Consider the following 26,076-nt stretch of genomic DNA (forward strand, 5'->3'; position numbering starts at 1 on the left):
ATTATATCAGGGGAGCCTTCTCTGCGACCTAGAGAGGAGGAAATTTCCTTTTTATAGTTCAAGGAATACAGCAAACATCTAAATATATGACTCCTCTGGCTTGGATTAAGATTGCCTATAATTCTACTCAAAATTGGAAAGATATTTTACACAATTTGCTTCATATCAGTCATGCTGAGCCTCGTCTGTCACAGCCCTGAACCAAAGAATTCTTGTCTCACCAATCCATGATTTATTTACCAAGTGTTGTTTCTCTCTCAGCCTATCTGCCTCGCACTAAAGTCTTCTCTTATCACCCGCAGACCTCAGAACTCTGGTTCCCAGAAAAACTGTTGAATAAAAAATTGTGTCTGTGGTTCCCAGTATACACTGAAGTCTGGGCTGGGTGAATACTTAGGGGACCAGAAATCCTGGAGCCTGAAAACAGATAGCAGAGTTTGGGGGCATGGTAAATATGTCTCAGCCAGTTTCATCCGAGAGGTATTTCAAGACCAGAAAGTATTGCTATGGCAACTAAGTTGCATGTTAAAAATACAGGAGGGGCACTAGAATTCAGATGTTCTTTGGAAAAGCAGGAAAGGTTAAATGCCAAAAAAAAAAAAAAAAGTGTGTGTGTGTGTGTGTATTTGATTTACCTCACACGTCAGCCATTTATCTCTCTTGAGTGATTAGAGAACTTGACAACTAGTCATCATAAAATATAGCTGGATACATGAAAAGAAAAATTTTTCTAGTTTTCAAAGATTAACCCATCACGAAGACATTTTTACACAGGATATCAGCCCTATTTGACTCAGTATTTCACACACAAACATATTTAGTAATTATCCAGAATTTTTACTTAAGATACTCGTAAGAAGAATCTTCAGAAACAACCACAAAGCAAATAATGAAATGGCAATAAATATCTATCTATCAATAATTACTTTGAATGTAAATGGACTAACTGCTCCAGTCAAAAGACATAGGGTAGCAGAATGGATTAAAAAAACAAGAGCCATTTATATGCTGCCTACAAGAGACTCATTTTGGACCTAAAGACACCTACAGATTGAAAGTAAGGGAATGGAGGGGCGCCTGGGTGGCTCAGTCATTAAGCGTCTGCCTTCGGCTCAGGGCGTGATCCCGGTGTTCTGGGATCGAGTGCCACGTCGGGCTCCCTGCTCCGCTGGGAGCCTTCTTCTTCCTCTCCCACTCCCCCGGCTTGTGTTCCCTCTCTCGCTGGCTATCTCTCTAATAAATAAATAAAATCTTAAAAAAAAAAAAAAAGAAAGTAAGGGAATGGAGAAACATCTATCATGCAAATGGATGTCAAAAGAAAGCTGGAGTAGCAATTACTTATATGAGACAAAATAGGTTTTAAAACAAAGACTCTAAAAAAAAAGACAAAGAAGGACACTATATAATAATAAAGGGAACAATCCAACAAGAAGATATAACAATTGTAAATATTTATGTACCCAACATCAAATACATATGACAGTTAATAACAAACATGAAGGAACTAATCGATAATAGTATAATAATAGTAGGGGACTTTAACACCCCACTTATATCAATGGACAGATCATCTAAACAAAATCAACCAGGAAACAGCGGCTCTGAATGACACAGTGGACCAGATGGATTTAACAGATATATTTAGAACATTCCATCCTAAAACAGCAGAATACACATTCTTTTCAAGTATACATGGGACATTCTCCAGAATAGATCATATACTAGGTCACAAATCAAGTCTCAACAAGTTCAAAATAATCAAAATCATACCATGCATCTTTTCTGACCAAAACACTTTGAAGTTAGAAATCAACCACAAAAAAAATATCTGGAAATTCCACAAATACGTGGAGGTTAAATAACATGCTCCTAAACAGTGTGGGTCAACCAGGAAATAAAAGAAGAAAATTTAAAAGAACATGGAAGCAAATGAAAATGAAAACACAACCATCCAAAGCCTTTGGGATGCAGCAAAAGCGGTTCTAAGAGGGAAGTTCGTAGTGATACAGACCTACCTCAAGGAGCAAGAAAAATCTCAAATAAACAACCTAACCTTACACCTAGAGGAGCTAGGAAGAGAACAACAAGCAAAGCTCAAGACCAGCAGAAGAAAGGAAATAATAAAGATCAGAGCAGAAATAAATGATATAGAAACTAAAAAAACAATTGAACAGATCAGTGAAACCATGAGCTGGTTCTTTGAAAATATTGATAAAATTGATAAACCTCTAGGCAGATGTATCAAGAAAAAAAGAGAGAGGACTCCAATAAATAAAACCCCAAATGAGAGCGGGAAAATAACAACACTGCAGAAAGACAGTTAGAAGAAGATGTTATGAGAAATTGTATGCCAACAAATTGGACAACCTAGAAGAAATGGATAAATGCCTAGAAATATATAAACTGCCAAAACTGAAACAGGAAAAAATAGGAAATTTGAACAGACTGATAACCAGCAAAGAAATTGAATCAGTGATTAAAAATCTCCCAACAAACAAAAATCCAGGATTAGATGGCTTGACAGGTGAATTCTAGCAAACATTTAATAAGGAAGAGTGAGTACATATTTATCGCGAACTATTCCAAAAAAGAAAAGGAAAACTTCCAAATTCACTCTATGAGGCCAGCATTACCCTAATACCGAAACTGGAGAAAGACACCACAGAAAAAGAGAACTACAGGCCAGTATCTCTGATGAACATAAGTGCAAAAACCCTCAGTCAAACACTAGCAAACTGAAACCACAATACATTAAAGTCGTTCACCACAGTCAAGTGGGATTTATTCCTGGATTGCAAGGGTGGCTCAATATTCGCAAATCAATCAACGTGATGCATCACATCAGTAAGAGAAAGGATAAGAACCACATGATCATTTCAATAGATGCAGAAAAAGCATTTGACAAAGTACAACATCCATTCATGATGAAATCCCTCAACAAAGCAGGTTTAGAGGGAACATATCTCAACATAATAAAGGATCTATGAAAAACCCACAGCTCACGTCATCCTCAAAGAGGAAAAACTGAGAGCTTTTCCTCTAAGGTCAGGAATATGTCAAGGATGTCCACTCTCACCACTTCTATTCAACATAGTACTGGAAGTCCTAGCCATAGCAGTCAGACAACAAAAAGAAATAAGAGGCATCCAAATCGGTAAGGAAAAAGTAAAACTTTCATTATTTGCAGATGACCTGATACTATATATAGAAAACCCAAAAGACTCCACCAAAAAACTGCTAGAACTGGTAAACCAATTCAGTAAAGTCTTAGGGTACAAAATCAATGTACAGAAATCTGTTGCATTTCTATACACCAGTAATGAAGCAGCAGAAAGAGCAATTAAGGAATCAGTCCCATGGATAGTTGTACCCAAAATGCTAAGATACTTAGGATTAAACCTAACCAACAAGGTGAAAGACCTGTACTCTGAAAACTATGAAACAGTGATGAAAGAAATTCAAGATGACACAAAGAAATGGAAAAACATTCCATGCTCATGGATTGGAAGAACAAATATTGTTAAAATGTCTATACTACCCAAAGCAATCTATACATTTAATGTAATCCCCAACAAAATACCAACAGCATTTTTCACAGAACTAGAACAAACATTCCTGAAATTTGTATGGAACCACAAAAGACCCTGAATAGCCAAAGCAATCTTGAAAAAGAAAAGCAAAGCTGGAGGCATCACAATTCCAGACTTCAAGTTATATTACAAAGCTGTAGTAATCACAACAGTATGATACTGGCACAAAAATAGACACACAGATCAATAGAACAGAATAGAAAACCCAGAAATAAACCCACAACTATATAGCCAATTAATCTTCAACAAAGTGGGAAAGAATATCCAATGGGAAAAGGACAGTCTCTTCAACAAATGGTGTTGAGAAAAGTGGACAGCAACAATGCAAAAGAAAGAAACTGGATCACTTTCTTATACCATACACAAAAATAAATTCAAAAGGGATAAAAGACCGAAATGTGAGACCTGAAACCATAAAAATCCTAGAAGAGAGCACAACAGTAATTTCTCCGACATTGGCCATAGCAACATTTTTCTAGATACATCTCCTGTGGCAAGGGGAACAAAAGCAAAATGGGACTATATAAAAATATGAAGCTTCTGCACAGTGAAGGAAACAGTCAAAACTAAAAACAATCTACAGGATGGGAGAAGATATTTGCAAATGACATATCTGATAAAGGGTTAGTATTCAAAATATACAAAGAACTTATAAAACTCAACACCTAAAAAACAAATAAACCAATTAAAAAATGGGCAGAATACATGAGTAGATATTTCTCCAGGGAAGACATATAGACGGCCAACAGACACATGAAAAGGTGTGCATCATCACGTACCATCAGGGAAATGCAAATCAAACAACAATGAGGTATCACCTCCCACCTGTCAGAATGGCTAAAATAAAAAACATGAGAAACAGCTGTTGGTGAGGATGTGAAGAAGAAGGAACACTGGTACACTGTTGGTAGGAATGCAAACTGGCACAGCCACTCTGGAAAACAGTATGGCGGTTCCTCAGTAAGTTAAAAATAGAACTGCCTTAGGATCCAGCAGTTGCACTACTGGATATTTACCGAAAGAATGCAAAAACACTAATTCAGAAGGATACATGCACCCTGATGTTTATAGCAGCATTATTTACAATCGCCAAGATATGGAAGCAGTCCAAGTGCCCATCGACTGATGAATGGATAAAGATGATGTGGTGTATATATACAGTGGAATACAAAAGAACTTCATCTTGCCATTTGCGACAACATGGATGGAGCTAGAGAATATAATGCCAAGCAAAGTAAGTCAGAGAAAGACAAATACCATATGACTTCATTCATATGTGGACTTTAAGAAACAAAACAAACAAGCGATGGGAAGAAGAGAGAGAGAAACAAACCAAGAAACAGACTCTGAACTATATAGAAAAAAATGATGGGTACCAGAGGGGAGGGGTGGGGAATGGGGGAAACAGGTGATGGGGATTAAGGAGCGCACTTCTTGTGATAAGCACAGAGTGGTGCATGGATGTATGGAGTCACTATATTGTACACCTGCAACTAATGTAACACTGTTTATTAACTAACGAATTAAAATTAAATAAAATTAAAATTAGAACTTAAAAAAAATAGACCCTCTAAAACAAATACTACTTCACCAGTAGTTCTTTAAACAACCATTTCTAACACCAGAATCGTTCACCTTGGAAGAGCAAATAAAAGGAAAGCATTAACCTACCCTTTCTGTGGTTTCACTTTGGCAGATGCTTTCCACGCTGCTCCCCAGCCCCCCCCAGCCTCCATGGGCCGTACAGGGTCACAGAAACGTGGCTATTCTCATGAGAGCTTACGGAAGCATAGGGCTTTCAGCAAATAGCCCCAAATTTCTACAAATTTAATACATCAAATTGCTTAAGTATATATTTTGAGTATTAAGTGAATAAAGCTATTCTGAAAACTGATGAAGGGTCATAGCCACTTAAGGTTAATCCTTGAATTAATTCAATGCAGCAGTCTACCTTTGAAAACCTCCATTCCTCAGGTGCCCTTAAATCAGAGATTTTTTTTCCCCTAGGAACCCAATTTTGTCACCTTGCTAAGTTGCTTTGGGGGCCTCTTGGTAGCACCTGATGCAATCTCTCTCTCTTTTTTTTTTAAGCTTAGCCCTTCGTAAACTGATAACCACAGAGGCACTTGATCAAAACATTTTGAACCAGCAGAAGCCCTGAGATCAAGAAAAATCCTTCCACTTCCCCTTCTTTCCTCTCCCCTCTGTCCACTTCCATTTCGCATCCTTCTCCAAGGAAAAAATGATTATGATGACAGGCTGATTGGTGCCCCTTAGGGACTCCTTTCAGCAACTTTCCTGGACACTCAGGGGCTGAGGTCCAGCTGAGGAATCTTTTTTGTCTTTCTGCTGCGTTGCCTCTTTCAACAACGTATTAGATTCAGTATAAGGGGTATTGGTTACCTAGATAAATGCAGAGTATGCTCTTACTTCTCCTTGGATTTTCTTTCCTTCCCCCCTTAAGACCTAACAGTAGGATCCTCTTTCTTTCTTTTGCCTTATGATATCCAAAACCATGTCCCTCAATGATGATATTACCAGCCTTGCCACATTATTCTTTTACTGTAAATGATACCCCAGTCTAGACTTTTCAGATTTTCCATACGGTTTAATGTTTAGAAATGGCTAATGGTCCTTTTCCTTGCCATGTCTTACAGTAGCTCTGAAGCTGTAGCTTCTTCATTGTCTCCATGTAAGAGGTGAAGAAACCAAAGTATAATATAATTGAGTGCCTTCTCTTTTTCTCCCCACCATGAACGTGACAATGCAGCCGGAGCTAAAACTCTGGCTGGGAAGATTCCAGTGTGTTGCACAATCTTTACAGAGCCTCCTATGGCCTTAAAAAGAAAATGAGAGAAGACATCACACCTTCTGGTTCAACCCATCCTCTTTCCTAAGGTTGTAAATTATAGACACTTTCATTAAATGTTGCGGCTAAGCCTTGACGACATTTGTTTTTATTACTAGCCTTCCTTTGCTCCAAAGGAGGTTACATGTGGGCAGCATTTAGCCGCAGATAACAGAGAACCTGATTAAGACTTTTTAAATGTGTTTGTTTGTTTTGCTTTCGCTTCTTTGCGTGGGTTGTACATAACAAAATGTCCACAGGTGGACGTGGCTGGCATTAGTTCTGCAAGTCAGCGAGCTCTTCAGTTTTCTTGGTCTTTTTCACATGCATTTTTGCCTCAGAGTAAAGTGATCTCTTCGAAGTCCTTTAAGACTACCTTGTCTGCATTTAGGCAGGAAGAAGGAGAGGGCAAAGAGTAAAGAGCCCTGCCAACCAACTCTGTAGCTTTTTATTAGGAAAAGCCCAAGCTCTATTTGGAACTCCACCTAGCTGACTTCCGCTGAGTGAGGTGGAACTGTGTCATGTGCTCAGCCCCAGCAAGGTTGGAGAAGAGGCAGAGGGTCACGGAAAGGGGTTGGCTCGTGCAGTCAGCAGTTCCTCCATTAGAGCCCTCCCTCCTGCTTGACACTTCACATCTACCTTGGAAGTTATAACTCCCCATATTTCATGTAGTCTCTTTGGTTTTTTTTTAAACAGCCTTATTAAGATGTAAGTCATATATCATGTAATTTACCGTTTAAAGTATACAATTCACGGATGCCTGGGTGGCTCAGTTGGTTAAGCGTCTGCCTTCGGCTCAGGTCATGATCCCAGAGTTCTGGGATCGAGTGCCACATTGGGCTTCTTGCTCAGCAGAGAGTCTGCTGCTCCCCCTGCCCCCTGCTTGTGTTCATTTGGTCCCTCTCTCTCTCTCTGGCAAATAAAAAAAAAAAAAAAAAAAAAGGTTTCTCTCTCCCTTTCCCTCTGCTCTTCCCTGCCCCTCTAAGATAGATAGATAGATAGATAGATAGATAGATAGATAGATAGATATTTTTTAAAAAATAAAGTATGCAATTCAGCAGGGTTTTTTTTTTTCCATTTATTTTTTAAAGGTGCCCCTTAAGCTTATAGCTTCTGGATGTATCCAAAACAGTAAATATAATAATTGTATTTTATATTATTCTCAGCTTCAAAAACATTCTGTAAATAAAAAGCATGTTTCTACTCACTGGGTAGTTCTGATCCAAACCAAGCGGGATTACTGATCATCTGTGTTTGCTTCCTTCCTTCCTTCCTTCCTTTTTTTTTTTTTTAAATAAATGCGGGGGTTTATTTTCTTTTTTTAAAAAAAGATTTTATTTATTTATTTGAGAGAGAATGAGAGAGAGCACAGAAGGCGAGGGAGAAGCAAACTCTCTGCTGAGCAGGGAGCCTGACATGGGTCTATATCCCAGGACCCTGAGATCATGCATGACCTGAGCCGAAGGCAGACATTTAACCAACTGAGCCACCCAGGCGCCCCTCCTTGGGCACTCTTATTTCCTCTTTTATTTTTAGGGCAGCCAGGGTAAGGTTACTGCCTCAGCTCGGGGACAGCTCAGTGCCCAACAGCAGGAACCAACGATCTCTTTCTTACTCACTGTTTCCATAGTACTATTTGGGTTGATCCTTCCTTAAATTGTAGTGATAAGAACCAAGAATAAGTTCTGGGTGTTGAAGAAGGGACAGGGCAGGCCACCAGGCTTGCTTTGATTGAAACTGTTGAGGCGTAACCAACTTGGGAATAGGGAGTGCTCCATGTCTTATGCCTTTTGCGTAAGAGGTTTGAGCCAAAAATCCTACTACCAGTTAAGTCCTTTTGCTTCTGACTTGCTGGAACTGGCATGTACATACCTCAAGAAGCTTGTGCAAAAGGGTAGTTGTGGTCTAGTGTAATAGATTTTATTCCTAAGTCCCTTAGGAATATACCATTTAATTGTCCTCTCGTGCCTAGTGCACACCTTTCTTCCTGGAGGTTAAAAAAATAATAATAAAGCAGAGCACCTGGGTGGCTCAGTCAGTTAAGCATCCAACTCTTGATATCATCTCAGGTCTCGATTTCAGGGTTGTGAGTTCAAGCCCTGTATTGGGCTCCACGCTCAATTTTTTTTTAACTTAAATAAATAAATAGCATTTATAATCAAATAGTATCTTTATTAGGAAGCTTATCATAGCCCTCTTAGAAAGACATAAAGCATTTTCTATAGGGAATTGTTTGAGAATTGGTGGTAAACCACATAAATAATATCTTGTTGATAACAGGCTTCTTGGTGGAACAGGTAAATGGCTTAGTCCTGATTGTTCACTGTAGTGAGATTTTAGCTGTGTATTTTAGACTCAGAGAAAAAGTAGAAAAGTCATGGAGATCAGTTGCAACTGTTTGGGAAGAACATGTTAAATAGAGTCGTCCATTTAAAATTGGTTTCATTAAAGATTCCAAGTGAATAGTTCCGTTAACACGCCAAGCACTGTAAGGCTTTTATTGTTCTGTGGTCATAGAGTATACCCCGGTCAGTCGGCTATCTGTAAGACGCTTTTTAAACTCACAGTAGAAAGAGCCAGAGAGATAGCACGGGGTGGATCCGTACAAATCTGTCTTCTCCTGGTGACCCATAAACAGCTCAACTCTGTCTGCCTAATTAGTGTGGTTTAGCCTGCGGTGTCGTCTTCCTCTGTAACTAATACATTCTCTTACTGCTGTCATATTAACTACCTTATCGGTGACTGTATAACGTGTGTGTGTGTGTGTGTATTGTTTATTGACTTCAAACGTCCCTGTCACTTCTTTGTCCTATCCTACGATTCCCATGCCATCTGGAGGGTGGTGGTCAGTGACTGTCCTGTGTGCACACGTCTTCAGTTTGAGGACGTGGCTCCTGGGCACTTCATCCGTTCAGGGAGGAGAGATTTGGGAATGGTTTTCAGGTTTTTATTTTTAATTGGAGCTCCTCCCCCCCCCCCCGGTCTTACTTCCCTTCTTACTCTTTTACCCTTAGGAGAAATACCAGAAATGTGGGGTGAAAGGCAAGCCAAAAATTGTCAGGACAGTTGTCACAGTAACAAAGATAGGATTAGGACTATAGCAGAATCCAAAAACTCCACGTGGAATTTGCTACATGAAAATCTGTTGAAACACTTTCAACAGAAGAAAGATTTTAGACATTTCTAGGCTGAGCTCAGCCTTAGTTTAAACTATACCTTTATTTCTTGCCTTGGTGCCATAACTCTTTACTGCTCAATAAGGAACAGCTTTAGTTTTCTGTTTAATCCCAGTGCCAGCAAACTTTTTCTGGAAAGGGCCAGGAAGTGGATATTTTAGACTTTGTAAGCCATAGTTTCTGTCACAACTGCTCAACTCTGCTGAGTGGGCATGGCTGTGTTCTGATAAAACTTTATTTACAAAAATAGGCAGCTATGGGCCACCATTTACCAATGCTTAATCTATCCAGTTCCTTTCCTCACTAACAGCTGTGGTTCATAGGTGAAAGTGAAGAGTTAGGAAAGTCCATTTGCCTTTTATAGTGTCACAGTATGTGAGTAATAATACTTACAAGCCTGTTTTTAAAAGGTATGAATATTAATATTAGTGTTTAGTTTGGGAACAAGGTGCACACCATGACCCGGTGGTTTTCCCTGCTGTGTTTGTAGGAGGTGAGCCTTGGGGCTGACCCAGGGAGGGGCTGGGAGGACCTTAGAGCACTACTGCTTTTCTCTCTTACGGAGATTGAGGTTCTTCTAAGATGTTGTTTGTCAAGGGGTTCTGCTACTAAAGAACATTCTTGAAAATATTGGTTTACATTTTTTTACAATTAGTATAATGCCTTTTCAGAGTGGATACTTTATAAGTACCAAAGGCTTTGTTATGTATTACTTTGTAATTAAAAAAAAAACACTTTAAAATAAAAGGAACCACAAATCACCAACATTAAAATTCATCTCCCTGTCTTCCCCTACCCGCACCCCATGTAACAGATTCTAAATCTGAGAGTATAGGGCTCCAAGACAGAGGCAGAGTTGAGCCTCGTGTCTCCCATCTCCTGCCACTACTAGTTATGCCGGATTGCCTAGCGATGTCCTTGTGTCCCATCAGAGGCTGTGGGAGAGTCAGTGGAGCTTTTCCTGCTCCACTAGGCTGAGGAGATTTGACCCAGAGTGTCGCTGAAACCACACTGTTTTCTTCTTCCCTGTTCGTGCTCCTTCTTCCTTTGAGCTACCAGGAGCTCCCAAGCACCTGAATGCCCCAGCTAATCAGGGTACAAAGTGTGCCGAAAGCTGGAATAATTCCCAGCACCAGCGCTTCGGAGGTTACCCCAGGGGTGCCTCCCAGCCTCTGACACCTAAACATTGGTTATCTGAAGAGCATGGGTTACGACAGTCCCATGTGTGACTCAGACAGGCTGCCTTAGCCAGGTGCCCTTAGGCCTCTTGGCATGAATATCAATGTTGACTTTTAGGATTTGGTGCCAGAGTGGGAGGATCCTGGGAGACCTGAGATCTCACTACCTTGGGTGTGATTCCTTCCCTGGCTTATAAGCATTCTTAATCCTTTCTGAATGTGAGTCAGGGCAGTGATATAGAGGGGTGTGGGGTGTGTGTGGGTGTGGGTGTGGGTGTGTGTGTGTTCACACACAGGGACATGTGCATACACACGTTGGGTGCCTGCGTGGGACTAGGACTGTGCTCTCAGGATGTCCATGCCCCTCGTATCAGCCAAAATACAAAGAAAGTAACAAAGGGGTGAGCTGATAGGGTTATGGGGCAGAAGGGAGAGAAATGTTTGTTCTTCTTGATGAGAGAGGATAAGCCAGATGAACAAAAGAAACCCTTTAATTCACAGAGTGCAGCATTCTAATGCAGCCTCATGCTGTGCTTGAGTCAAAACGGCAAGGTCTAGCTGCAGCAGGGCCATGGACAGATATGAGTGCTTTATTCATCTCTGCCTCCTTCACTCAGATTTTCCCCTTTCAGCCATCCAATATCCATCATCGGAAAGCCCGGGTTCTGTACAGGAGTTTACCCTGGTAGCTTGCCTGGAATACGTTCTGAAGGATTAGTGTACATGGCGTGGAGACCAGCCCCTGAGCTCGGTACACTCTGGTGAATATTCATGTTGGCACCTGGGAGGGTTAGTTCTAAAACGGCAGCTCTTACAGAACACATTCTAAGGAGAGGGTGTTTTTCCTGTCTGATGCTCCTTCAACCAAACAAATGTGGGAGGGAGGGGGGAGCTGCTGTGTAATTCTGGAGAGTATTTATGAGACAGAAAACTGCATTCTCACATCTTCTGCAGCAGGGGGGAGAACCGAACCCCCTCTGCATTCGGAGCCTTTGCCGGGACCTCCCACTCGGTGGGGAGGGGGGGAGATAGGAGAGGTGATTCCAGAAAAAAAAAAAAAGACAAGCGTGTTTAGCCTTTGGTCCTATAACCCACACGAGTTTGATCTGATTACAGCTGTTTAGCAGCTAGAAAAGTTAGAGTGGTTAATGTTCAACTGAAAATGTTTGAATTAAAACTTATGATCCCAGCTTTGAAGACCTGGATCAAGAAAACTGTACCAAGTGGCTAGTGATCAAAAGAATTCCACTGAAAAACATAATTAGCCATTTTTTCCCCTCTAGCCGTTACAAAAAAATTATATAAAATCTTGCTTTTTTTCCCTTGCTTCTTGCCATGCTTCAAAAGACTTATCACATAGTTACATATTAAATTGATTAATTATCTTTTGTTTATAAGAACTCATAGTTAGAATTCTCACTTTTATGTATTGGTGAAGATGTTACTATTATTAGTCTCACTAATGTGGTCTTTATTTTAGTCGTAAGTCGTGTACCACACGGAGGATAATGATTTGTCAGACACCTCAGACTTCAAATAGAATAGTCTACTCTAAGTGTTTAATTCTGTAGCACTTGTAAGTTATTACAGTTTTATTTTTCTGCTTTAGAGCGTAGCTGTCTTCAGGTGAAAGCCTTCACAGCAATTTCGTGGAGGAGGTTCATTAACAAAGGGACCGAGAGGGAGGAAGTGAGACCAGGCAAAGAAGGGGAGAGAGGGCAGCCGAGCATTTCATTGTGCGGGACCTAGCAGGACGAAGAGGAGATTGGGGACCACACCTCCAGGGGTGGGGTTGGGGGGCAGCAATTTCGCAGAGAGAGGATATGAAAGAGGAACAAGCAATGGTGGGCACAGGTGGTACGGTTGCAGGAGGACGAGGGCCTGGATTGGATGGGCAAGTGCTTTCAAATCATTTTCGGCAAGAGCTCTGGACTTTATAGATTGTGCCCTGTGGGGAAAAGAAGATGATTCAAAGCTGGAGCAAAGGTTGAAACCCATATCTGATTTGGGTGAGAAGGTCAGGCTGGTGAGAAAGAGAAATGTAGGAAAATAGTACTGGCTGCGTTAAGAGAGACCAGAGGAAAGATTTGGTGAGAAAAAAAATAAAGAGATTACATGCCCGAATAGGAGGATTTTTTGCCTTGTAGTTCAGCCCTGCTGGAATGTTCTCTTGCCTGTAACATTCAGAGTCGAGCCTTCCCCACCTTTGTTTTGCCTTTTCCATTCTCTCCCTTTATCACCAGGTTGAGGGAATACAAAGCTCTACCTGTAGCTAAATTGTGAGTTCTCCCACAGTCACAGATTCCTATGAAAACTTGACCCGAGGGAATAGAAAGGAGCCGTGGAGCTTATTAAATTTCTCTTTGGCTCTGCTTCTTGGTAGGCTGTGTGCATGTGGACACATGTTAGCATGTGGTCAGAGGAGGGGCAGGAGAATAAGCTCTGGAGATGAAATAGCCGGCAGAGTTGATACGTTTCATAAATTACCTCCTTAAGTGAGACTATCCAAAATGGTGGGGTGGAGGACTGGCTGGGGGGTGTTTCCGATTGAAATGGAACATAATGGAGCATCAAAAGGTGCTGTCCTGGGGTGGAGCTACCTGGCTTTTGTTAGAGGGTGATTGATCTCTAGTTCCCTCTCCTCTTTCCATCATCCTCTCCGTGCCCTGTTCCCCCTATCTCCTTCGGTTCAACTCAGTAGAGCTTATGGTGTGCTGGGGACCATGAGGAATACCAGGACATTAGCCATGCATGGTCCCTACACCCTAGAAGCATGGTCGGGGTGGTTCCTCCTGACCGGGCTTGGTCCTGAAAGCTAAAGGAGGGGCCTTTGGATGGTGTTACATAAGGAACCTAGAACCAGGTGACACTTTACTCCCTACCTGTTGGATGAAGACTCACGCTGGGGCCATTTCATCTTCCGGGTCATAAATGTGAGTACTGATCCAGGGGGTAAGATCCCTGACACACAGTTGGTAGATCAGTGAGCTCTGAGTTGTTAAACATGCCTGGGCCTTCCTCTAACCCTGTGAATAATTTTACTGAATTGGAGCAGGGAACAGAAACCCTCGCCCAAGTGCATATTGCCCTCAGCCATTAACCAGTTCTGGCCTTTTTAAATTGCAATAGCCCTGATGAGCCTTCCTAGGAAACGCAGGGGAGAGTGAGCTGGCCTTGAGACTGAGGGAGCCAAGCCCTGTGGTCCGGGCAGGACCTCTCAGTTTCCACCCCTTGCACGTCCTTTTCTGGGCCTGCTGGTGAGCCAAATTGGGCCGATGTCACTAGTGGTATGCGCGTCCTGTGTGCATGTCCTGATGAGGAAGATGCTGAGATCAAGGAAGACAGCTTCACTGCCGAGAGGGACATTGGCAATGCCAAATTTAAACACAGGGAAGGATCTGTGAAAGCTGCATGCCCGCTTAGCGTGTCACAGCTGAAAAGGCCTGTAACATAATGAGACTTTACCTTTTAAAATCTAACAAGACCATTTGAAATGGTTCCCAATAGTTTTGAGCCCAGCGTCTTGCTTAAGGAAGGGACTGTATTAGAAAGAGTCACCTTGAAAAGTAGAAGAACACTGCTTTTCTTCACAAGCGCTGTTCGGCCCAGACAAAATTTTCTCATATATCCACATGGAAAGCGTAAAATGAAAGAATTTTCATCAAATTGGACTGTATAGTATGAAATCTAGATCATAAGCCTAGGCCCCAAACTTATTTATTAATAAAGGGTTTGCCAAGTGACCGGGTAATCTGTGAAAGATTGCTTGGGCGGTGTGTAGCCCCCGGAAGAAAATTAACCAAGTAACTTAGGAAAATAGATTTGCATTGAGAGCAGGAAATGTGCTGATTATAAATTGTCTTTTTTTTCCCCCCACATGTGATAATGTATGCAAAAACATTTTGAAACCAGTGAGGTCTGCATGAATGTGAGGTGGGGTTATGATGAGTCGTTCACTGTTCGTTCCACACTCCGTGTCTATTGACTATCGCAGGGGCAGCCGTGCTGTTTGGTAGCATGGTGTTATCTTTTATGTTATCACCTAAAACTTGAAATTAAAAACTTAACCCTTCCAAGGAGTGAAGTGATGGTCTCAATTAGCTATGAAAAGTGGGCAGTTCTGTACTGTCTCACACTTCTGGAAAATCTTGTCCCCCCCAGCTGTCCATACCGCCCTGTCCTGCAGCCATGTTCTTTACTGGCGTCTCTCCGCTCTCATAGAATTTACCTGGATTATACTGTACGGTATAACCCCTACTGACTGTCAGCTTTAATAGGAGAGAAAGCCGCTCCTCTTATTCTCTCCTTTTTCAATGAGCCAGCCTACCCTGTGAAGCCCAGGGGTATACTTTACCGCATCTCCTCACTTTTTCTTCATGCTGGGGCTTCAGCGACTAAACACAGAAACTACATATGCCAGACGACCGAGCGCCTGCACCTGTCTTTTCCCTTGCCAGCTGCAAGAGAATATTGTTAGCCAGTGCCGTGATTTCTTCGTCTCTTGCAGGAATCGCCCTCCGTGTCCAAGACATGAGAGATGATACGGCATCAGACAGTGTGTAGGCTCTCTGATGTCCTGTGACTAACGGATCCTCCAAGCTCCCACTCCATCTGGCGAGCAGCCTGTGTCTCCCTCCTCCTGCTGTCAGAGAAGGAGGGTGTTCCCTTTGCCCTGAAAGTTGTGGCCCACTTAGAGGCAGGGACCCCATGGCGGCAGCTCCTCGGGGGTTCTCATGCCTGGAATCTGCAGGGCAGCCACCTGCTCTGCCTCACACACTTTCGATCAAAACGCTGTTACTTGGCTCCAGTCTGCTGCTGAGAATCTCATTCTGGGCTCATGGTCCTCCCGCCACTCATCTCAGCTTGACCTTCCTCTCCACCCGAGGAGGAAGCTACGTCACTGAGCCCTGTGACAGCCGACAGTGAGGGCCCCTCTCATCTGTGGGAAAATCCCAGTTTCTGCCCTGAAAGTTGTTCCTCTGGAGCTGTATAATTCTTTCTGGCAGCTGTTACAGGCTCCCCCCTGCCTCTCAGTAGCAGAGATTAGAATGGAGCCTCTGATGTAATGTTTGTCTTTTTGTTCCTCCCTCAGAAGAGTGGGAACTGGGCTCTTCTGAATGAGGTGCCAAAGCACTGAAGATTCCCTCTGTGACCACAGCTCCTTCCTCTTCTCCCTCATCTTCGTGTCTGCCACATCTATCCTTTTGCTTCACGACCTCTAGGCCCTCTCTCTTCTGAAAGTTAGTCAGCCCCGTTTGGCCCCAGTTAATCCCTTAGCAACCTAGAACTGGCCGATACTCTGGCCCTTCTCTTCCCTGACCCTGCGCTGCATCCTCCTTGTCCCTGGCGGCCCTGCTTTCCTCCCCCAGGGCCACCGCTGAAGAGAGTTACTAGCTATGCTGAGTGTCGCATCTCTGCAAGGCTCCCTCCCTGCAGCTCGGCAGACCCCGAAGAACCTGCCCCAAACGCGGTGGCCTTTCCAGCCCACTGTGGCCCTGCCGCTCTCTGCTGCCACTGAGAACCTTCTTCCCGCAGCGCGGCCCTGCCGCTCTCTGCTGCCACTGAGAACCTTCTTCCCGCAGCGCGGCCCTGCCGCTCTCTGCTGCCACTGAGAACCTTCTTCCCGCAGCGCGGCCCTGCCGCTCTCTGCTGCCACTGAGAACCTTCTTCCCGCAGCGCGGCCCTGCCGCTCTCTGCTGCCACTGAGAACCTTCTTCCCGCAGCGCGGCCCTGCCGCTCTCTGCTGCCACTGAGAACCTTCTTCCCGCAGCGCGGCCCTGCCGCTCTCTGCTGCCACTCCTGGCACATGAGCAGGGAGAGGGGCAGAGGGAGAGGAAGAGAGAGAATCCCAAACATCGGGGGAGAATCCCCCCCCCCCGATGTGGGGCTCCATCCCACAACCCTGAGATCATGACCCGAGCAGAAATCAAGAGTTGGAGGCTTAAGCGACCCCAAGAATCTTCTTTCATACTTGAGTGAAGATCTCCATCCAAAGCGAGCTTCCTCACCATCCGTATTCCTCACCTCGTATCTCTCTGGTCCTGGAGCCCTCTCATCATCATTGTCACCCTCATTGTGGGAACCTCTGCTCTTTGTTGCGTGGCCTTTCCATCTCAGGCACTGTGCTAGGAGCTTATCTTAGGCTCTTTGGTTCCAAGCTTCAGAAACCACATAAAGAAGGCCTAAGCCATAAATGGCAGGCTTATTAAAATGATGGGGAGATTTCTCATAGAACACTAGGGCGGGAACTCTGGTGGCCCTCATACGGACCCAGGTCAGCTATTGGAATCCTGCCAGGAGCCCGGATAACCCCTCCCTGGGCCACATCATCTGTCTTCGTTGCTTCTCACTGCAGATGACTTTCTTTGCCTCTTTGTGCCTCTGATGAAAGAGGGTCACCCCTAGATGGCCCATGTTTTCATCATGTCATTTTAAGTGAACAGGGCCAATTAAACCAGAATCTCACATAATTCTCAGTTCTTGAGAAACAAAATCCAGTTGGTACAGCATGGGTCATGTGTCTTCCCAGAATGCACCCAGATCCACACACCAAGCTCAGGAACCCCACCGTGTCCACCTCAGGGTTAGGCCAGAAACAGTTTTCATAGAGAGAAGTCACTGTATAATGGACAGACATGCAAAGAAAGAACTCTAACCACCGCCCCCGCACCTCTGCTGCTCTCGCAGCAAATTCTAAAGTGTTAGAATGGGAGGAGCCCTTAGAAACCATTGAATCTAGATCTTCCATTTCACAAGGGATGAAGGAGAAGTACAAGTAAGCGAAGTGACTTGCCTAATGCCACTTAGTCAATACTCGGTAAATATTTGTTGAACGGAAGAAGATTATTTCTAAAGAACTTAATTTCTGAAGATCTTGAACAAAGAATAGTCTCCAGACCTTTGAGGTCAGAGTATCTTTGGTTTTGGCTGGGAGATTAGAAATGGATTTGATAACAAATTAGTGTATTACTAATATCCCGGCAGTTGTCTCCTCTTCGTCGTGGGTTTTTGCGTGGGCAAAGAACATGGCCGCAACAGCCGACATGGTCCCGGGCCTTCCGGTGGAATCTCTCGTGATAGACAGTGAGAAACAGGCAAAACAGATACTTGCTGCTGACCTAAAAGACACCAATTCAGTGGAGAAGCTGTTGATCTCAACTATTTAAACCTCAGCACTGTTCCCAATCTGGCACAGAATTAATCCCTTAAGAAAGGGATGAAAAAAATGCCATTCAGCACAACATAGTTTGTCATCGCATGCATAATGCAGACTTTCCAATTAGAATGCTACAATTTGGAAACTTTCTTCACAGACTGATGAGAGAGCAATTATTTTAAAGAAGGGAAAACTCAGTCCACTGGGTTTGCCTCAAGTCACTTCTGACTCAAGCCGCAAAGACAAGAGTTTTGAAAACATATTCACTATTGAATTTTGTATCAAAACACCAGCAAGGAGAGCAATTAGTTGCTGTAAACTGAACCCTGGTAATCAATGGTATGCAGCCAGCCAGAGCATTTATGGAAGATGTAAGCAAAATCACATCTGCTAATCAATTAAAAAAAGCCCAGCACTTCACTGCTTTTAAAGGAAACTCCACAACGAGACTGAAGGAAGATGGAGGAGACAACGTTTAATATCACCAGGCATTTCATGCAGTGCTCATTAGGGAGAGGGGTTTGTGGCAACAGCGAAGTACGGACCTCATCTGCACCGATAGATGCAGTGGCTTCCTTATCCGGCCCCTTCTGGAAATGGCTTCTAACGTCCGGGTGGAGGTGTGTTAGATGTGGGGGGATATGTTTAAGGAGCGCCTCTCCAGTAAGGTCAGAGAGAGTGTGTGTGTCCTGGGCGAGCTCCCTGAGCAAACATGCCTCAGCACATTACAAATCCCAGATGCACAGACATGAAACAGACTGCCGGCAAGGGAAGAAGTGAGGGAGTTGGTGGTTTTTTCAGTTGTGCCTTCTTAGAACAAAATTCTTCTCCGTGGGAAAAAAAGAGAGTGAGCCAGTTTTTCCTTTAGTGTCCTTAGACTGTGCTTGCTTTTTTTTCAGTTGAATCAACAGAGGGATTTTCATTCCTGACTAAGCCTAAATTCCAAACAAATATTCATCCGGGCACATGAATTAGAATCTCTCTTAAAAACTCCGAAGTGTAGGTGGCTTGAAAACCTGAGATCCATCAGTGTCCCTTTTCCACTCAGAAGTCACCATGACCCCACATTTCCAGCCCCCAGAGACTCTTAATAGAAGAATAGAAAAGAGATGTCTCAACCGGTGTGTGCATTTGGCTGCTGTTCAGAAAAAAGAGTCTAGGCCTACCAGGAGGAATTATTGAAGTAAAGACCAATAGACTGAGCTAATAAAAATCAATACCTTCAGCATGCAAACTATGATAGGCGGCAGATTAATATCCTTCAAGTACAGAGGGCGTCTTGTAAGTCACTAACAAAGGATAAATGTAAGTAGAAAATGGGTAGTGTCAAGTTCAATGATAAGTAAAAAGCTGCAAATTAAAATAATGACATAGATTTCATCTATCAAATTGGCAGTATTTTTAAACATAATACACAATGTCGGCAATGATGCACAGAAACAAACTTTTGTTATACGCTGCTGGTAATATGAGTATAAACTAGTACAGACTTTTGCTTGGGGGAAGGGGGAGAAGTGTGTAGCCTTTTTGTAATACACGTCAAGGCCTGACCTACTCTGCCCCAGGAGTTTCATTTACAGAAACTTTCACAGGCAGTAGTCATAGATTTAGCTTAAGAACGTTCATCACAGAGTTTTCCTAGTCATCTAATATTACCAGCTACCTAAGTGTTCGATAATAAGAAACTGATTAAATAAATTATGGGACATCCATAAGGTGAAATTCTGTGAAGCCAGTACATACGATGAGGAAGCAAATTTGATAGATCCAGAAGAAAGGTATTCATAATAAATCATGAAGTGCAAGAAGCAAGTTACAAATAATTTGCACCATGTGTATGTGTTTTTACAAAATTATTGAAATTACAGGTGATCTTCATTTTAAAATAAAAATCTGTCCCAAAACAAGTTGGAGGACTTTATAGAAAAAGCTACTAAGGGGCAAAATATGCAGTACTTTAAAAATTCTTTTGATATCCTATCACTCCAGAAATTTCTACTAGAGCATTTGTGATACTTATAATTGGTCTTCCTTTTTATCTTCTTCATACCCCATCTCCTCAGGGCAGTCTTTTTCCATGAAATATTTTGAGATGTGGTTAGATTCGATCCCAAAAGGGCCTGATTATTTTCATAGATACCCTAGTAGAAACACTAATTCATGATTATCCACAACGGCAGGGATTATGGTGAACCTGGGTCTCCACAAATAATCCAAAATCTCACTGGGGAAATAGCCTCCATGTTGTCGTCTCCCGAAAAGCCTGTTACCAGGGTTGTTAAGTAAAGAGACTGATTAATCAATTTGAAGACTTTTTTCTTGTTTGTAATCTGGCAGAGTTATAAATTATCCCAGCCCAGAACATCTATGGAACATCTATGAACAGAATCCATATGTTTGGAGTAGAATTTTTTTAAAACAAGAAGATCAACAATCTTTCTGTAATCTTTAAAAGAGCTAGACAAACATAGAAACAAAAATTACACTTTTAAAAGTTACCCAACGTAAATATAAATTAACAGGCCAACTGCATAAAAATGCTAAGAAACTAGAATAATACTTGAGGAAATGACTAATGAGGGAAATGATTCACTTTCTTATCAGGCAAGCTGGTATAATCTGAGAGCAGAATTATTAGACACTTAAAAACAATAGGGCGGGATCCTGTATGATTCATTCAGAGTACTTCGAGAGATTAAATACTCAGGGGGATTAAGGGGAATACTCAAGGGAGTGAAGGTGGGACCTGTTCCTGCTTTACTTAAATGATGAATTCCAAAATATTAGGTAGTGTGGGCTTAGTCATTGATAGCAAACAAAATTACACTTGAAAACAAGGAACAAAAGGTAAGGGGAACACAGTGTCATTTCTAATCCCCAATAATAGCGTTATGGGCGACACTAAACTAAGCTTGTGCAAAGGGTTTTTATTGATTATCATTGCAAGATCAGGGGCAAATAATATGAACTACTTTTGTAGAGTGATAGGTTGCCGTTGTAAATTGGAACCCAGGTCCATAAACTGGGAGTAAAGGAAGCACTTGGCAGAGGGATGATAGAAACGGTCTTTGGCCAGGACACCAGGTTTGAACCCTGTATCTGCCAGCACTAACTGTTTGAGCATAGACACATTACTTAACAGTGGTAAGCCTTCCTTGCACCATCTATAATTTGATGAGAATAATAATGCTTGCTAAGGGGATTTTGGAAGCATTTAATAGAATAAATTATATAGAGCACTTAACATAGGGTCTGGTACACAGTATAAGCATTAAAGAAATGTTGGCTACTGTGGTAGTAATAATCCTCCTTATTACTGTTGTTACAAATAAATATTCATTGAGTTAGGCTCTGTGAGACGCCATGCTGAGTACCTGGATGTAGAAAGATCAGTGAGACATAGGCACTGCCTTCAGGGAGCTCACTTTCTGTTGTGGCCTTTGGAGGAAGCAAATGTGTGTGACCGACCAAATGTGAAACGATAGATACCTTGTATGAGAAGAATTTTTGAGGTTGAAATCATAATTCTTTCTTTCTTTCTTTTTTTTTTTTTTTGAGGCTGAAATCATAGAAAACAATGGTCTCTCATCTCCCAGCACTGTGGCACTGTCAGAAGCAAAATACTGGGCTGTTGACTAATCCTGTATTACAATACTGAGATTCTCTTCTTATTCTTTTTTTTTTTTTTTAACTGAGGAATAACACACATACAGGGCACACATCTTTCATGTATAGCTCAACTGGGTATTTACTGTGTGTATACCCACGAACTACCACTCGGTCAGAATCAGCACACTTCCAGCATCCTGGAAGGTCCCCTCATCCCCTTCTGCAAGCATTACCTCTCCCAGAGGTAACCACTGTTCTGATTCCTGTCACCAGGGATGAATTTTGTCTCTTTGGAGCTTCATGTAAATGGAATCACATAGTCAATGCTCAGATTCTTATCTGAGCTAAAAAGGAGATGTGAGGAACAGAACCCGAATAATCAATCTCTAAATAATAAGAAAGTTTTACTAACGAATATATGTTTGCTTGTATCTTCAAATCAGATCATTGTACCACAGCTATGCAAGAAGTCTGCTAAGAATGACAAGGACTCTAAAACATGATAATTGAGGTCATTGGGGGCATACTAGTTATTATCAGTTAGAAAGCACAGATTTCTCCATGAATGCTAGTCTCAGGGATGTTACTTTTGGTCAGCCCAGCCAACTGGAGATGAATCAGGAGGGAGGGTTTGGGGGCATCTTCTCACGGATCAGCCAACCTGAAGAGCATAGCCAATCAGGGGACATAGGCTGCCTGAGATTGGGTTATTGGTGAAGTAAGTTCCTAAAGAGACAAGGCTCTCACTGCAGATGGACTCCACCTCCTGTCACCAGACTTTTGCTGGGGATTCACTTCTTTTCTCCAGCCCTGGAAGTGGGGGGGGGGAGCAAAGGAGACAGGAAGGAGGGGTAAAGTAGACATGGATTTCCTTGTGCCGACAGCGTCAGGAAACAGGCAGTTGGAACATTCACAGCATTCTTACGTATTTTCCTTTGTTCAGGTTACTGCTTTGGGACTGTGATGATCGAAGCTACAGCTACTATGTTGAGGTCTCCACCAACCAGCAACAGTGGACCATGGTGGCCGACAGAACTAAAGTCTCCTGCAAGTAAGTTATGTCTTTTCACAGAATTTATTATAATTTAAAGGACAGTCTTTCCAATGGATTCGGAAGGTTCTAATGCAGATTCATGGAGTCACCAAATTCTATTCTTGGTTGGAGGATGAAAACATCCTGATGATCCTTTACTCCAGTTTTGACTATTAAGTACTTCGATGAGAAGTTATTTTATGTGATCAAACAAGCTTTCCTTATTTGGTGGTTTGAACTTGACTCCTGAAAATGACATGTACCTGAGCAGGGAAAAGAAGGATTTCCATATGCAATCCTCTCTTGGGTCCCCACCCCTGATACCGGTAGCACACTACCCCTTTAGAACTTTTTTCTTACTTACAGAATTTTGCCAATGCAATGCACGCTTTAGTAGTTATTCTGGGACTCCATTCCCCACCCTCATATCATTCTCAGGTTTACCTATAAATACTTATCTCATCTCAGTGTCAGCTACACTGTTACCTAAATGAAAGAAAGCTTGGTTGGTATTATAGGTCTCTAGTCATTTAATGCATATGGCTTTGGGCCTCTGTTTGCATTTACATTGTTGTAGGAGAAGCTAGGAGGAAGGATCTTGTGGGGGTCTGACCAGCCTGAGATCATGACTAGAATGAGTATGTACACGTGTATATACCCATTTAACTCACTCAGCTAAAATTTAGCACATTCCCAGCATCCTAGAATCATACCTTTTCCCTGTCATTATCTAAAAAGAGCTCAGTGCCTTTTTGTGGAGAGCCAGATTCTCTGGGAGGCAAGATAAAGCAAATAGAGGAGATCTCTTTTTTTTTTTTTGTAAGATTTTATTTATTTATGGGGCGCCTGGGTGGCACAGCGGTTAAGCGTCTGCCTTCGGCTCAGGGCGTGATCCCGGCGTTGTGGGATCGAGCCCCACATCAGGCTCCTCCGCTATGAGCCTGCTTCTTCCTCTCCTACTCCCTCTGCTTGTGTTCCCTCTCTCGCTGGCTGTCTCTATCTCTGTCGAATAAATAAATAAAATCTTTAAAATAAAAAAAAAAAGATTTTATTTATTTATTTGAGAAAGACAGGGGAAAAAAAGAGAGCACAAGTGGGGTAGGGAGGGCAGCAGAGGGAGAAGAAGACTTCCCACTGAGCAGGGAGCCCACCTCGGGGCTTGACCCCAGGACCCTGAATGACCTGAGCTGAAGGCAGATACTTAACTGACTGAGCCACCCAGGCACCCAAAGATTTCTCTTTTTTTATCATTGAAATATGATTCACATGTCATACAATTCCCCCTTTTAAATGTACAGTCCGGTGGTTTTTAGTGTATTTTCAGAGTTGGACAATCATACCTACTGTCTAATGTTTCAAACATTTTCATCACCCCCAAAAGGAAACCTCCTACCCAGTAACAGTCTTTCCATTTTCTGACAGTGCCACAGTTCCCACAGCCCCTCACCCCCAGTTATCTCCCTTCTTTCTATGGATTTGCATATTCTGGACATTTCCTATGCACAGAATCGTATAGTATGTGATCTTTCCTTCTGGCTTTTTTTTCACTTAACATATACTTTTGTCAAGCTTAATTCATGTTGCGTTGTGTGTCAGCTCTTCGTTCTTTTTTATGACTAAATAATATGCAAATATATATGTCACATTTTGTTTATCCATTCATCAGTGGATGAACATTGGAATTGTTTGCACTTTTTGGCTAAAATGAGTATTTCTGCTATGAACATTCCTGTGCAAGCCTTTGTATGAACATATGTTTTCAGTCCTCTTGAGTATATTCCTGGGAGTAGAATTGCTGGGTCTTATGGTAACTCTGTGTTTAAGTTTTTGAGGCACTGCCAAACTTTCCCGCAGCAGCTGCACCATTTTGCATTCCCACCAGCAATGCAGGAGGGTTCTAATTTCTCCCCATTCTTGCCAATACTTGTTACTGTCTATCTTCTTGTTCACAGCCATCCTAGTGGGAGTGAAGTGGTGGTTTCAGTTTGCATTTTCCTCACGGAGAATGATGTCGAACATCTTTTTGTGTGCTTACTTGGCCAAGATTTCATAACAGCATTAATGATGGCTTGTGTGATGCAATGCCTAACATCCTTACCATCATGGTGATCGTAATTATTAAAGAGCACGTTTAATGCTTCCGTCGGTTAAGGTAACACTTGCTGCTATAACAGAAAGTGGCGTCAACATTTCCAGTGCCTTAACACAATAGTTTCTCAGTCATGTAGCCGGCAGTATGGGCCTTCCTGGTGGTCAGGTGGCTCTTCTCCACAGGTGACTCACTCAGGAACCCAGGCATCTTCCTTCTTGTGGCTCTGCCATCATCTGGGGCCTCATCAGCAACATCTGCATCTAGCTGGCAAATGGGGAAAGAACAGAGAGAAGGTACACCGGGTCCTTCTGAACAGCCTTGGCCTGGTGTAGTGACCATCCCTTCCGCTTGCATTCAACTGAGGAGAAGTAGTCATTTACCGCACTAGCTGCTGGTAGGCCTGGAAACCATAGTTCCGGCTGGGCAGCCCCTTCTCAGCGGAGCACACATCTTGTAGCCATCTCTGCCGTTGGATAAGAAAACTATCAATTATTGGGGTGCCTGGGTGGCTCAGCCGTTAAGCATCTGCCTTTGGCTCAGGTCATGATCCCCTCTCTCGCTGTCTCTCTCTGTCAAATAAATGAAATCTTAAAAAAAAAAAAAGAAAACTATCAATTACTGAGTACCTAGTATTCTGTGACTTTCTTGTATTTTGTCTTATTTTGTCCTGAACATAAAACACCTTGTGGGATATTGTCCTCATTTTATAAAAGGGAAAATGGAGGGCTCTTTCTATTGTACCATGAAGCCTTACTAAAGAGGGCTAAGCCCAGCTAGATGATGGAAACAGGGAAATGAAATGATTAGCTTATTTCCAAGCACCTAGAACCCTTTTTATACAACAGGAAGGCCTTCCAGGCCCATGAACAACTGCCCATTTATCTTTTCAGAGCCATTGCTCACTGAGTGTACAGCTGACAGGCCAGCCCCTCTGCTTCCCCATCTTTTCCACATCTCACTGGTTACCATCACCCATCTCGTCTGTCATTTTATGTGTTATAAATTAGGTGCCTCATCTCTTTATGTTCTCCTGCTGAAGGTGTGATACAGAATGGGTTTTTAACAGGAACTGTTGACTAACTACTGACCCAGGTATATATCATAATGGTTTTATAGTTATTTAAATGGTTTTTTTCTTGATTCAAAAATGCATTCACTCTTTAGATCCTTCCCAGTGGCTTTATATATATATTTTTAAGATTTATCTATTTATTTATTTGAGAGAGAGAGCAAGAGAGTGAGAGAGCACAAGCAGGGGTAGCAGCAGAGGCAGAGGGAGGAGCAGGCTCCCTGCTGAGCAGAGAGCCTGATAGGGGGCTGATCCCAGGGACCTGAGATCATGACCTGAGCTGAAGGCAGACGCTTAACCGACTGAGCCACCCAGGCGCCCCCCC

General features: G+C 42.6%; 1 protein-coding gene across 6 annotated transcripts in view; it reads left to right on the plus strand.

Annotated features, from left to right (window-relative positions):
- Positions 1–26,076, plus strand: part of BTBD9 (BTB domain containing 9) — a 406,941-nt gene that overhangs the window by 307,217 nt on the left and 73,648 nt on the right. For all 6 annotated transcript variants that reach the window (XM_040644643.1, XM_040644645.1, XM_040644647.1 and 3 more), the window contains exon 9: positions 22,501–22,608. In XM_040644643.1, coding sequence (XP_040500577.1) covers positions 22,501–22,608 — 108 coding nt within the window. The remainder of the gene's footprint in view (positions 1–22,500; positions 22,609–26,076) is intronic.

The sequence above is a fragment of the Ursus maritimus genome, unplaced genomic scaffold, assembly GCF_017311325.1.
Source record: "Ursus maritimus isolate PB19 unplaced genomic scaffold, ASM1731132v1 scaffold_30, whole genome shotgun sequence".
Taxonomy (NCBI): domain Eukaryota; kingdom Metazoa; phylum Chordata; class Mammalia; order Carnivora; family Ursidae; genus Ursus; species Ursus maritimus.